Source organism: Myodes glareolus, chromosome 1, assembly GCF_982192425.1.
Source record: "Myodes glareolus chromosome 1, mMyoGla1.1, whole genome shotgun sequence".
NCBI lineage: Eukaryota > Metazoa > Chordata > Mammalia > Rodentia > Cricetidae > Myodes > Myodes glareolus.
Genome location: NC_142026.1, coordinates 139,491,259 through 139,505,852, shown reverse-complemented (window position 1 = coordinate 139,505,852; position 14,594 = coordinate 139,491,259). Strand labels below are relative to the sequence as shown.

Here is a 14,594-nt window from a genome sequence, read left to right as displayed (position 1 = left end):
TTCTGTAACCAGTTAAGAGAAGGTGGTGGTGAAGTGGGCAGGAGAGAAAAACCCTTGTTCCTACTTTCTGTATACTTAACTTATTTAGCGGAAAAGAAAAAAACGGATTTCAAGGAAGACAAATCGGCAGTCAACACCTCCTCTCACTTTCCAGCTTCTCTGTGAGGTCAGTGGCCTTATCTGTAGAAGACTGCGACTGCGGGCTCCTTGCAGGGTTGTGTGTCTACACGACGTGCATACACAATCCCCTGCATACAATAGGCTTTCTTGTATTCTGAGGTAGGACTGGGGTCTGGAAACCAGAGTGTGGGTCATTGAAGGCGCTGATTCTGACTTCTCTTCAGCTGCCTTGGGTCTGTTGGTGGGAGCCACGGATTGGGAAGCTGTTCTCAGAAGTGTGTTAAGAGCACCCGTCCCCATTTTTTATCAGCCTTGCCCTTGATATGTGGGGGAGATTTATCTTAACTCCCTCCACTCCTTCACGCAGCCAAGTCCCCCCGGGGCATTCACCCGCTTTGCTGTGAGCTTGGTGTCAGCAGGTGGGCGCAGCCTCCTCCCTCACACCCACTCCTTCGGGAAGCTGCCTGCAGTTGTCCCCTGCTGGTCACCCTCCTGGGATATTCTCACACTTCCATGGGTCTGCTCCTGACCTGTTACTGTTTTTGTCTCCAGTGCCCCTTGAAATTCCTATAAAAAGCTTCTAAATTAGTGCTCTTCCCTTCCAGGACTTTTCTGGGACTTCAGTTCTTCCTACCAGTACTCTGGAGACCACCAATCCTCCTCCATGTAAGAAGTCTGGCACCCTTCCTCTCAGAGTCCCCCTTTGGACTTAGCCTCTGTTTTCCTGTTCTCCATCAGCTCCAAAGCTTCTCACCAGAATATCTGCAGCTTTGACCCTCTGACCCCTCTCTGTTTTTTTTTTTTCCGTGACTGTGGGGTCTCCACTGTCATTCAGAGTCCCTATCTCAATTTTGTTCTCCTGTGGAAACTGGGAACTAGGAAGCTAGGAAGGCTGCTCTGAATTCAGTGGTAGCCGCCTTTGGAACACTGGCAGGGCTGCCAGGTCTGTGTCAGCTGTAGTTAAAACACCACTTGTGGGTGGGTTTCAGTGCAGTGGCTGCTGTTCCTTCTGGACACAGTGACATCTTTGGGCACAGGGACATCTGCATCCCGTAGTCATCCCTGAGCTCAGGAGGATTACAGATGAGGGAAGGCATCTGCATGAGGCCATCTGTGCAAAGATCCATTTATCTCAGATTTGGCCCAGGTCAAATGGAGGAACGAAGGAGAAATATGGAATCCCCCCCCCCCCCCCGCCAAAAGGACTAATGAAGAGGGCAGGAGAATAGCCCAGCACTAAAGAGAAATACCCCACCGTGGTCACGTAAAAACAGTTGTCAGGCCTGAGTCTAAGACAGAGCCCTGTGGTCTCCAGGAGCAAAAGGAGCCATAGAAGACAGTGGGACAAATAGCATGTCAGAGAAGGGGACTGCCAGAAACTCAAAGGGACAGCAAAGACATAAAATCTGCACGGGAGGCAGTAAAGCCCCAAGAGTGACATAGAGACAAATTGACAGGGTGGTGTGGCACAAACACTTCACACATCATCTGTACACGCAGAAGGACCCGAGATGAAACAGCTCAGGAGACAGGGAAAATAGGCAGGGGCAGTCATTCCCAGGCACGGATGACCTATGAGGCTTGATCCAAGACCCTCACTGAGACAAAGCGCTCCCCGGATTTACTCCCGAAGAAACCTGGACCCACTGGGCATGGAGCGCTTAGGTAAGGAGGCCGAAGAGACTCAAGCTATCTGCTCTTTAGCACTGGATTCAAAGATCAGAGAGGTTAGGGAGAAACGTTGGCTGGTTTATTTGTTTTCAGTGTATGGACTCCTGTCCCTAAACCACCAGGACACTGGTGTGGCTCAGGAGGACAGCTAGGGTAGGAGCTGACGGGAAGACACCTTCTTCAGCTAGCTCTCACCCAGTTCTACACTTGCTCAGTGCGGTGACCCGCTTCCCACAGTCACAGTGACCAGTGAGTGACAGGTGAGTCCTGCTGGTCGACTTTGAAAGCCCGTCTTTACTCTTTTCTACAAAACCAGTCTCACAAATAATCCAATGTCCTCAAGTAAAATGTTCAATGTTAAGTAGTCTAAAGAACTGTGCTGTTTTTAAAGCAACCACCAAACTCACCGTTTTCTTTCCTCACTTGGTGACAATTATTCTCATTGAAGGGAGTCTCTGTGCACTAACTTAGAATTTGGGAGTGCTCTGTCTGCTTGGTCAGCTTGGGGGAACAAGAAGCAGCGAAGAACTAGCTAGCTTGGTACCCTGAATCCGAGCAATTAATTGGGCTCATGTATCTGTGTTCTGCGTTATGGATTTACATTATTCCCAATCTCCCAAAAGACCCCCCCCCTTTTCTTTCAATAAAGAAGACCCTGGAGGTGAGGCCAGGACCCAGGATGTCTCCTCTCTTTAGTCCCAGTTCCCAAGGACAGGCTTTGTCGTCTGAGAAGGGATGCGATCAGGGGAACTGCCCCTCTGGGAACTGCGTTGAGCATACGTTTATGGTTCCTGGGCTTTCCCCTTTGTTCTTCATGGGAAGGTTGTGGGTGCAGAGGCTCAGGCATGAAGCTTCTCTGCTTTTTCTGGGAAGGCTAAGGCTTCCCAAGGACCGGCCAAACACAGAGAGAAGCAGAAGAATCGCAAATAGGGTAAAGGCCACAACTCTCCCAAGAAAGTGCAGGTTATTTACTGGGAATTCTTTATAGCTGGCCCGAAGGCAGTTTTCGGCTGTAAACTGTCAGGCACTGCAGCCTTCCTTGAAAAAGGCTGTGGACGAGGTTGTGGGGACAAAGATCAGAAATCAGCCACAGAAAAGGGTAGGGCCGAAATAGCTAAGCCTCGGAAGCATGGCTTCTAGCCTGGAGTGTAGAGATATCACTGTTCACGGTAGAAAATGTAATATTATTTATTTGCCTCCTCTCGTTTGGAGAACGGATCCAAATCTATCTTCCACGAGCTTCGTGGACGATGGAGAAAAATTCATCTGTGAAGAGCCGCATTCCCAGGCCGGATTCACCTTCACGCCAGAGGTTAGAGACCTCAAGCCTCTTTTGGATCCACCCTTCGTCTTCATATCCCCTCCGCGTAGACCCTTTATTCCCAGTGCCGGGACTCTGAGAATCTCTAGCATCTTCTGCATTTCTTCCGCAAACTCCTGCAAACCCACCACACAAGCTGGCTGGTGGGCGTTGCGGGAAGGCTAGGGCAGGATGCAAATGAGGGCCTTTTGGTGTGTCTGCAGAAGGAACCGGTTCCCTAGGATCCGGCCAGCCCGAAAGTTCTTTACGTCCTGGACTACAAAAGAGCAATAAGCGTGATAGCTAGCTAATCCCAGGGTCCAGTAGTCAGTTGGAAAAGGGAAAGTAGCCCAGGACGAGTTCCCACCCCACTCCGGGAGTGCCTTCCCGCGATTGGCTCTCAGAAAACCCTCTCTTGCAGAAGCAAGAGGCAGGCAGAATCCGAAGACCGGGTCTGGTTTAACCGGAACCCCGACCCCAAAGACTTCCCAGGGAGACTAGGAGAGGCACAGGATTTTCAAAAGTGGGTGCCCCACCTGATGCAGGGGCCTTTTCCAAGGAGCTTCCAGGGTCGGGTGCGCGTGTGGAAGACGGGGAAACGGAGGCTAGAACCCAGACCCTCGTTAAAGAACTGGGCGCGATCTCTGGCTTCCTTCCCGCTTCCTGGGCTCCCATTTTAGAGGAATGTTATTGTTTAAAGAGACCCCATTGAACTATTTCCTGCTCTTTGTCACCTTCCTCTCGCTCTCCGGCAGAGGTTCTCACCGAGAGGTAATAAACCAACTGCTGCCCACACCGCTTGGCGCGGAGGCGGATAGGGAAACGCGCCCAGCGTGCGTTCCAATAATCCCCGGGGCAAAGAGGCCGGGGACTCCCGGGGCCACATTCGGTGCAGGCGCAGCCACCATCACCAAAGTCCAACTTTTATGTGGGATGCGAGGACACCTCCTACTAGGGTTGCTATCTGGACAGATCCGCACTGGCCTTCCCTCTCCACTCAGGTGAAGGTCGTGGGAAACCCGGATGGCCGAGGTGGGAGTTAGTGGCAGTCCACGGGGCGAGGAGATGTGTCCCGAAGCTGCTGCACCTCTGGGGGCTGAGGCTTCGGAGTGGTCAGGGAGACGCAGATCCGCCGTAGTCCCTCGCAGGTGCGCGCAGCGTGGACACTCTGAGGGCCACTGCCGCAGGTGCTAGGGTGCGCTTGCAGAGCGCGATGTGATCGAGTGTGGGAGTGGAGAGCTTAGCAGTTGTTCTGGGAGCAGGGGCCTGGATGGCTTCAGCCCTGCTCCTTGCCCTCCCCCCAGGGTCCGCCCCGCCGCTTTGATGGAGGTGCAAACATTTGGGGGAGGGCGGGGGTGTCGGGACTGAGCCCGACGCTTTCCTTACAGGAAGCGCGCGCGGAGTCCATTGTTGGCCCCCGGCCTCCGGGCCCGCCCGGTCGGTCTGATATGGCCGCACACCGCCAATGGGCAGTGGCTCGGTACTTCAAAGGGTGTCCCGCCCAATCCGCCGCGCCCCCTGCGAGGCCACTTGGGCTGTATTTATGGGGAGGGGACCCATTTTCTCTTCCCCAGAGACTTACTCTTGTCGCGCCTTGCAGGAGTTCAAGTGGAACCACGGCTCCCCAGCCCCTCTCCCCTCTCCCCGCCCCCTTCCCCCCACATCCCGGTCCTGGCCCTCCTTTGGCGAATGTGCTGGGACCCAGGTGTGGTCTTTGGGTTCCGCGAGTGACCCTTTTTCTAGGAAAAGAGGAGTGAGAGAAGTGAAGGTGGCTCTTGGGTAGGCGGTCAAGACTCCGGGGCAGTGGAGAGGGCGGCAGGAGGATGAGCTCCCCAGGCACTGAGAGCGCAGGGAAAAGCCTGCAGTACCGAGTGGATCACCTGCTCAGCGCCGTGGAGAGCGAGCTGCAGGCGGGCAGCGAGAAGGGCGACCCCACGGAGCGCGAGCTGCGAGTGGGCTTGGAGGAGAGCGAACTGTGGCTGCGCTTCAAAGAGCTAACTAACGAGATGATTGTGACCAAGAACGGCAGGTAGGTGCGTGCTGCAAGACTGCGGTCTGAAGCCTGGAGAATGCCTCCGGGTGCAGAGCATCGTTTTCTGCGTAAGGCTGACTTTCTGCTTCTTCCCGATGCATTAACTGCCCCTAGGGGATTCCTAACACCAATTTCTCCGGAACTTTCACTGGCGAAACCTGGAGAGGAGGTATTCGAACTCTAGGATTCCCCCAGGTCTACACTGGTGTGACCAGGCTTGCCTGTGTCCTCTAAAACCTTGATCAGTTTGTCCCTCTGCTGTCTCTAGAGACTGTGGGCTTAGTGGGGAGATGGATTTAGTCCCAGGGCTGAATAAGCTCAGGCAAAGAATCTTGTGAGACCGGCCGCAGGGGTGCTTCTTTGACCATAATAAACACTTGGTGCCAGGCTTCCTCACTCCAGTCGGATGGGGTCCTCCTGCTGTACCCTGTGTTTTCCAGGAGGATGTTCCCGGTGCTGAAGGTGAACGTGTCGGGTTTGGACCCCAATGCCATGTATTCCTTCTTGCTGGACTTCGTCGCGGCTGACAATCACCGCTGGAAGTATGTGAATGGGGAGTGGGTACCTGGGGGCAAGCCAGAGCCTCAGGCGCCCAGCTGCGTCTACATCCACCCAGATTCGCCCAACTTCGGGGCCCACTGGATGAAGGCCCCGGTGTCTTTCAGCAAAGTCAAACTCACGAACAAACTCAACGGAGGAGGCCAGGTAGGGTGTGCGGGAGACAGCCGCAGGGCCCAGTCCAGAGAGCAAAGGACTGCACCTCCCCCAGCTGGGGGCCTAGAAGGGTTCCCTCAGCTTCTGTCAGCCTCACAGAAGCCACCACAGGCTTCCCCAATTAAATCTTTAGTACTGTTTATAATTAAACTGATAAGGGTCACACCGAGGCCCGCGGCTGGGAGTCCTTACCCTGGAAGGCTAGGATGTGGGGTGGAACAAGCTGGCTGACCTGTCTCTTGGGAAACCCGCTCAGGCCTCATCGCTCTGAGTGACCCAGCCAGGTGGGCTTTGATTATGAATCCTCAGTCACATGGAAGTCAAAAGGGAACACCATGGGACGTCTGCAAACGCGGACACTCCACTTTTCTCAAGCCTTTCATTGGAGCCTGTTGCTAGAAAACTCAACTCCAAGTCGCTATCAAGCCAGGCATTTAAAGTTGTCTGTGGCCTTATTCTGTCAGGGTTCAATAGTGTGTAGCACCTCATTTCCTAGTTCCAGACCAGCAGTGAGAAGCAGATGTGTAAGCCGAGAAACCCCACCATGGGGTGCATACTGCGGGCAGTTTCCCGGGGACTTTGTAGCTGGACCCGTTTCTCACGGAGCAGTTGCTGTGGAGGCTGTGGTATTGAGGTGGGCGCCGTCTCCTCCTTTGCTCCTTATCTCCTGCAGATCATGTTAAATTCCTTACACAAGTATGAGCCTCGGATTCACATTGTGAGAGTGGGCGGCCCACAACGCATGATCACCAGCCACTGCTTTCCTGAGACCCAGTTTATAGCTGTGACCGCCTATCAGAATGAGGAGGTGAGGCTTCGGAAGGGAGAGGGAGGGTCCTCTCTGTGCTCACTGTGCCTAGGCCTGGGGCCGGGAGGTAAAGGAACAGTGCTGAAAACAGGCAAAGATTTACCACTTCTGTGACTAAGAGGGAAAAGGTTCAAAATACTCATTCAAGCATTTTGCTGTTTGTCTCCAAAAATAACAAACACCTACAACATGCTTGTAAGATGCGTGAACCACGAAACCACGACTTTGTGCTTTTTAAAAATCTCCTGGAAAGGGCTGGGTGATAGTCCCTGCTCTCAGCAATGTGAAGTACTGGCAAATGCGACCAAGGGGCCTTACTGGTGCTGTTGTGTGCTATTAATAACTCCTCGGGAACCCCAGGGCATGTCTGAACTGTTTATTAATAGACATGATAGAGACCAAATTTATTGGGAATCTCTCTCAAATCGCTTTTTTAAAATTTCCCAACGTTTCAGACCCAGATAGAAAAATTTTCTGATTCAATCTGAATATTTCAACTTGTTTCTGTTCTTTCTTGGTTTCTTTTTTCCTTCGTTGGTAGTGTCCACCCCACCCCCAACTTCCACCTTCATTTGATTCAGGGTCTTGCTATGTAGTCCTGGCTATCCTTATATTCACAGCAGTCCTCCTGCCTCAGCACTCTAAACCATGGACTGACAGACCCGTGAACTCCTCATGTTTTTCCCCAATCAATCAAGTCTGGTAACAGCACTGGATTAGTAAATGCCCTTCCTTGTTTTTCAGATCACAGCCCTGAAAATTAAATACAATCCATTTGCAAAGGCCTTCCTTGATGCCAAAGAAAGGTGAGAACCCAGCCCCACTCCTGGGACGGAGGACCATGTAGAAAGACAGCGCTCTCTCCAGCCAATTCTTCCTTTAGACAACTCCGATTTTTTTTTTCTTTTTTCAGAAATGACCACAAAGATGCAACGGAGGAGCATGGGGACTGCCAGCAGCCAGGCTGTTCCCAATGTACGTCTGTAGGCCTCCATTCTCCGAGGCCCTCTGGCTTGTTTGAGTTCTAAGATTCCCTAAAACCAGAACCCACAGGGAAGCTGAAGGGTTCCTGGGGAAAATGGGGGACATGGCAGGATGGCCCCTCTTTGGGCCCAAGGCATACGCCCTTTGGTTTGGGGACTGCTGCCTGATCTTCTTGGGCTTTGGACACTGGCAGGCCAAAGAACTCTGGATTTGTTTGTTTTTTTCTGTAGTAGCCAGAGGTAGAGTGAACTCCTGGGAGTTTAGACTTGGTTATGATGGAAATTCAGCTTAGCTCCCTCCCTTGGAGATGGCCTCCACTCTTGTTAGTGGCTGAACACTGAACGGTTGTGTTTGGAGACACACACGAACAACCATCCTGCTCGGTCTCCTTTGGCTCCTGACTTTTGTGGCTTGTAAGGGGGCTAGTCCTTTTGGAATTCCTTTGGGAGTTCTTTTAGCCAGAATGAGGGGTGCAGAGAGATCAGCTATTCTCAGCTGGTATTTTAACACCATCTTCCACAAATTTGACAGATGAATTTAAGAAATGGGTCCCCCGCTGTGACTCAAAGGTACTCATTTGAGAGCAGATTGGGGAGAAATGGGCAAGAGATGGCCTGTGTATGGGGCCACACAGGATGGCATAGGCATGTGTGTGTATGTATGTGTGTATGTGCGTGTGTGTGTGCACCTCTATCTTTTAAGTATTGTCTGAAGAACTGTCTTGCTTGGAAATTGTCTCATGGATCATTCATTTTGCTTAATTAAAAAATTAGTTTAGTTCATGTAGCTAGCTGTCTTGGAGAGGAGATGTTGTGGGGAGAATGGGGAGGCCTGGAGGAGTCAAAACAGAAGGGGTCAAATAGGAAATGGACTCACTAGCTATTTCTGAGGCAGGAACATGACTAGGGAGGAGCAGTTCCTGAGCAGTCTGGGTCCCACCTGTGGCCCACTGTGTTCCTCCTGTCTTCATGCTCCTTCCTTCAAACAAGCATCTCATTTTTGCTGATAGAAAGCTTCTTGTCACAAAGACATCCCACTCAGGCTGGGGGAGGTCTCAGGTTTGATCCTCTAGGACAGAGCTATGGGCTCAGTTCAGGCCACTCGAGAGCTGGGCATCTCAGGCTTACAGAGTGGAGTTCCACACTCTGATGTTTGAGATAAGTTTGCACTGAGGGGTGGGGTCATTGGGTGCTCCAGCTAGGGCAGTTCTGAGTCTCAAGCAAAGGCCTCTTACTCAGCATGCTTTTCTCACAGCAGGGGGGTGGCTTGTTCCTGGCACCAGCACCCTCTGTCCACCTGCCAGCTCCCACCCTCAGTTTGGAGGCTCACTCTCTCTCCCCTCCACACATGGCTGCGAGAGGTACCCAGCTCTGAGGAACCACCGCTCATCCCCTTACCCCAGCCCGTACGCTCATCGGAACAACTCTCCGAGTAGGTTCTGCATCTTGGTTCATCAGAGGCTGGTATGGTGGGGGGACAGCAATGGAGAGGCATTCCTACAGGGGTGCAGGATAGAGAGCCCAGCTCCTAGTGGCTCCTGAAGAGACTTGGTCAGAAGAGTGGTTTCCCAGAGGTCTCTAAGGAGGCTTTCAGTATCCATGTTTCTCAGAACACCCTCCAGGTTTTAAAAATGGCAGCTCTCGGGGCCTTTTCACAGATCTCCAGTTTAGATGTTCCATGAGGTGACCTCTCTCTAAGGTAATCAAGCATACTGGATTAGCCAGGTGCAAGCATTTCCGACTAGAACAATGGTTCTCCAGGTGTAGAACCCAGGCCGCCAGTGTCACCTGAGAACCAGTCACAGAGCAGGTCCTCCCAGACCCAGAAGCTGGAGGGTGTGGTGGCTTTCTGGACTAACCTCCCTAACGGGGACATCCAGAGACCTCCTCTCCAGCACTGTCTGCTCCAGAAGGAGGGGGAAATGGCTAAAGAACACCATAAAACAATTAAGTAATTACAGCTGATTCCCAATGAAAGGCAACAGCTCTGGAGCCCTGTTCAATGAGAGGCTAGCCTCTGAGGTGGGGAGATCATATTTTTAATTTGGTGAGGCCCTGGTTTCCAAAGCCTACTCATCCCTTAGAGAATAGCCCCCTGTGGAAAAGGCAAGTGTTTTTTATTTCCTTTTTACATGAAGTGTTCTAGGCCTCACTCAGTGGCCCAGCATTTACTTGGCTAGCATTTGAAAGGCTCTGAATCTGATCCCCAATGTCACAAAATAATAAATAAATAGCATAAAAATAAAAAGATAAGCAATACCAGTGTCTGCGGGGCATCTGGTGAGATGATAAGAGACAGCTTATATTAATTGGGATTTATTTTCAGATAATTCACATAAAACAGTAAATATTGCCCTGATGGCCACTTAAGTGGCTTGCTCACTGCATCTAGTACCCATGCAGCGTTTATTTGCAGCCTTAGGTTGGCTCAGCTGTTAGCACCATTTTTTGTTACACTTTCTCCCTTTTCAAAGACCTGCCGGGTAACTCCCCTCTCTTCCCTCAGCCTATGCCGACAATTCGTCTGCGTGTCTGTCCGTGCTGCAGTCCCACGACAACTGGTCTAGCCTAGGAGTGCCTGGCCACACCAGCATGCTACCCATGAGTCACAGCACCAGCCCGCCTACCGGCTCTAGGTACGTATGGTATGTCCTTGTGTGTGTGTCCGTGTGTGTGTGTGTGTGTGTGTGTGTGTGTGTGTGTCTGTGTGTGTGTGTTTGTGTGTGAAAGCAAGTCCTACGGCTTCTGCTGGTTCCATTTATGGCCTTTCCCCTGATTCTGCCTCTGAATCCCACCTGTGGGAGGTTGGGTTTGCGTTTATAATTAAACTAAGCTGGATGGGACCAGGGACACGGGTTCTATGTGTAGTTTCGATGGCCTGCATGGTTTTTTTTTTTTTTTCCTGGTGGTCTGATGTACTTTCCCAAACTAGAGTACAGCCTTACCTTAGGTCTTAGCATTTGCTCTGATGAACAGGCCTCTAATTCATCTGAATTTCTCCATATGTAAAAAGATACTAAATAGCTCCAGCCTCAGGCTGATGGGGTTTGCATGTGTGGTTTAAAGTAACCTTTGAATTTTGGATTTGAAATTCATGCCCTGGCAATGCTGAAGCATGCATGGGTAGCCCGCATATGGTGGTTCTGTTGAAGTATTGGGTTTCGTGGTCTAAGCTGATGAGGACGTCTGACCAGGTCTCTTCCTTTAGAGAACCTTTATCAGTTAGGGCAACGCGTTTCTTGACTCTTCTGTGGATAAGGGAGCAGAAGCCCTGAGTGGCGCGCTGACTGACCAGCGAGTTCCATTACAGGAAGGCTCAAGCACCCTGCAGCGCTGGTGGCAGCACGTTCCTTCCAGGCTGTCGCTCCTCCACAGTACTGACGGACTAGCAGAGTAGCAAAGCTAGATGCCACCACGGGTTCTCCCGTGGGGAAAGGTGCCCGGCCGTATAAATCCTGGGACAGTTGTGTTGAGGAGCTGCTAGTTCACAAAGGGCTGAGCCTGTCATCCTGCATCCTGTGACCTTGACCTCAAAGGCATCCCTGGTGGTCTAGAGCAGTGGGTCTCACCCTTCCTAATGCTGTGACCCTTTAATACAGCTCCTCGTGTTGTGGTGACCCCTACCATAGAATAATCCCATTGCCACTTCAAAAAAAACCTACAATTTTGCTTTTATGAATTGCAATGTAAATATCTGATACACAGGATTTGATATGCAACACCAAAGGGATTGCCACCCATAGGTTTCAAACCATTGATCTTGGACATTAAATGTTTGCCCAAGGTCTTAGCTGTTTTAGTTTTGGGTGTAGCTCTTTACTAATAAGAATCTAGTTGTCTAGTGTTTTTTTTTGGACATGGGGGGCGGTCCCAGTATATAGCCCAGACTGGCCTTGAGCTCACTATAGAGTCTAGAGCTCAAGATCTTGATTCTCCTGGCTCAGCCTCCTCAGCTGGCAGGTATTGCTGCACCCACTTTCGTCTGATGTTGAAGCAAACTCACCCAAGACTTTAGACTTGTCAATGGCCCTGAGGTCATTGTTTCAGAAGCTAGAGGACCTGCTGGCAGCCAAGTGTCTCAGTCTGAAACTCACGCCTATAAAAAACCAGTAGTCCTCCTTAATTACCCAGGCTTGCTCTCAAAGTCAAATGCTTTGAGGTAGGTGTAGAGGAAGGCATGTTAAATAATGGCCACCATGTCAGATCATGTTATGTGTTTATAGCCAAACTCTACGGAAGGTTTCCCAAACAAAAATTTAACATAGTTTAATGAAATTTGTTTCTAGGGTGTAGGACGGAGGGCTTGGTACTCATTTCAGTATCCTCATTTTAAAGATGAGGAGACAGTCTGAAGAGCTGTCACGGGCGAGCCACAGAGCAGAGCTGGTCTCAAGCCCATCTCTGGGGTCGCTTGCATATTGGCCCATGTCAACCTTGCCAACACACTGTCGACTGGATGAGATGGGGCCAGCAATGATGGTATTCCGAGGAACGCTTTCCTCTGTGGATTCAAGGGTTGCTGCAGGGGCGTTGGCAACATTAGCTAACAAACTAGGCCCATAGCTCCGAGCCTTGGAGCTCAGTGCAAATTTTGCGTGTTAATGAACACAGAGCTGCTTGCCCAGAGTCTGTCTTAGCAGAACGCGGCCCACTACCGCCCACTGGGCTCGTGCACGCCTTCCTTTTAGTTTGCTTCCCATTGACTTTGTGTCCTCATACAGTAGCTTCTAAACCCATGGTCGTAGTGGAAAGGCCAGCCTGCAAAACTGTGGGATGACGCAATTACCAACAACAACATTCTGAGTACTGGTCCCTCCCCTCCACCTCGCCCCCGTGTAGCTAATTTGGAGCCTCTTCCCAGAGCCTTGACATCTGTTTTCTTCATTTCAGCCAGTACCCCAGCCTATGGTCTGTGAGCAATGGCACCATCACCCCTGGCTCCCAGACAGCCGGGGTGTCCAACGGGCTAGGAGCCCAGCTCTTTCGGGGCTCCCCTGCACATTACGCACCTCTGACGCACACGGTCTCGGCGGCCACGTCTTCTGGCTCCCCAATGTATGAAGGGGCTGCTACAGTCACGGACATTTCTGACAGCCAGTACGACACAGCCCAGAGCCTCCTCATAGCCTCGTGGACACCCGTGTCACCTCCATCCATGTGAACTGAACTCTTCCCCACCGTGGGCTAAGACTTGTAACAGCCAGTGTCGACAGGACCTTCTCTTAGGCGCCACAAGGCAGGCTCTTGGGACAAGGGAAAGAAATAAAAGCTTGCTACTAACTCCATTGTCAAGTAGGAGGAACTGTGCATGTCCTGTTTATCATGTTCCACAACCCTCTTGTTTGACCCCTGCTGTAGTGATGTGTGTCCTACATGTGAAGCCACGTACAGAGGCTGTGGTCCGGTTTGCCAGGATCCTACACCTCGTGTTTGTCTAAGCTACAACATGTGGGTGACTTTGAAAGGCTGGACTTTGCCCACCCCTGTCCTACTTTAGTGAGACACAAGGCACACTTCTAATGCCTGTCCTCATTGCTTTAGAGTAGTTAGCTTTGAGGACAGAGAAAAATCATAGCCAGCAGATTGTAGCTAAAATGGAAACTCCTCCGCCCTCTAGAAGATTCTACCTTAAGCACGTGTAGCTTTTTGTGTTGTGAAGTCAACCACGTGATACTTTTCTGTTGACGAAATAGCCAGAGACAATCCGCAGAAAGTTTATTTTTTTTCTGCACAATAAAGGCAATATGCATCAGATGGTCCTCATGGTTACTATGTTCAGGTCTCCTGAAATGAAAGGGGAAGGCTTTCTCTCTGAGATGTGTTTCAGTCCGTTCTGAACATTAATGCTGTAGCTAAATCGGTTGCAGAACTGGTGGGAGGCAGCCACTATGCAATCTTAGTGGCTAAAATAAAAGTATAATGAAGTGATATTGAGTCATAGATGAATGTGCATGGCAGTATTGAAGCATGTCAATGTCATAAAGATACAGGATATCCGCCTGATACAAGGGAGAGCATGAAATGGGTTGATAAAGTCGGTTAATGTATAGTTGCCATAGAAATCTGACTGCCGGTGGCTTCTGACTTTTGCAATCACTCCCCCCCCCCATCAGTGGGAAGATGCTGCGGGGGCCTGTGTGTGTATGTGTGTGTGGTAATTCCTCCATCTAGTGGCGGAATCCATAGTGTGACCCAGGTTTTGGTTTAACCCAAATCTCTGTTTTCTTAAAGTTTCAGTTGGCCAGTTTGGTCACCGGTAAAGCAGGCATCCTGCTTGGCGGCTGTGCACAGTAAGTTTGAAATAGAGAGCTGAGGAGTAAGGGTTGGGGTACCCCTGCAGCACTGCCTTCCTCAGACCCCATGTTGAGGACACAGAGTGATTGCTTCCTAGAGCTTAGGTAGAAACGACCGCACTTCTGGTGGAATCTGCGCCCTATTCTGAGAGGGTTGTGCTTGCCCGCTTCCTGTAGAGCTCTGCACACCTGACCAGATTGATTGACAGGGCTAGGTGAATAGTTTAGAAATTAATCCACTGCCAGGATTGAGAAATAAACCAATTGTTTGACTGTGGGTCCTCACCAGGGCAGGTGCTACGATTTTGGGCCTGTACTGGGAGGATCTTTGAGGTTGAGACCAGGTATGAGCAGGTGCCACCCTACGATCATGTTCTTCACAATGTGTGTGGAATGTGGTCTTCTTTGTTAGGAACTTCACTGCCCCTGTGGTGTCTGGGGTTGAAGGACTTTCATGTCATCACTAGAGATGTCAAGGAGACAGAACTCCATATTCCTTCTATTATGAGCCTGTGTCATAACGGGGAAAGTTCTACGCATGGGCAGTGGATGACAACTGACCTGCTTAACTTATTAGAGCGGTATTTTAGTAATTCAATCTTTGTGGTGATGAAGTGAGAACAGAAGGGACTGTAAAATGGCAAGAACCTGGATTTGAGTTCAACAATCTCCC

The 14,594-nt window shown here is 50.8% G+C and overlaps 1 protein-coding gene across 1 annotated transcript; it reads left to right on the top strand.

Annotated features, from left to right (window-relative positions):
- The first annotated feature begins 2,901 nt into the window (after nt 1–2,901).
- On the top strand, nt 2,902–13,556 carry Tbxt (T-box transcription factor T). The gene is made up of 8 exons (XM_048422100.3): nt 2,902–5,120; nt 5,564–5,828; nt 6,511–6,645; nt 7,390–7,451; nt 7,559–7,620; nt 8,884–9,060; nt 10,135–10,264; nt 12,519–13,556. Exons 1-8 carry the CDS (start codon nt 4,915–4,917, stop codon nt 12,787–12,789), a joined length of 1,308 nt encoding a protein of 435 aa, XP_048278057.3. The 5' UTR covers nt 2,902–4,914; the 3' UTR covers nt 12,790–13,556.
- Nucleotides 13,557–14,594: the final 1,038 nt, after the last annotated feature.

Excerpts from the sequence above, each read along its gene's own strand:
- Tbxt (XM_048422100.3), top strand. The coding sequence starts at position 4,915 with ATGAGCTCCCCAGGCACTGAGAGCGCAGGGAAAAGCCTGCAGTACCGA. Across the intron at positions 6,646-7,389 it reads CCGCCTATCAGAATGAGGAG|ATCACAGCCCTGAAAATTAA; the intron begins GTGAGGCTTCGG and ends CTTGTTTTTCAG. Across the intron at positions 10,265-12,518 it reads AGCCCGCCTACCGGCTCTAG|CCAGTACCCCAGCCTATGGT; the intron begins GTACGTATGGTA and ends TCTTCATTTCAG.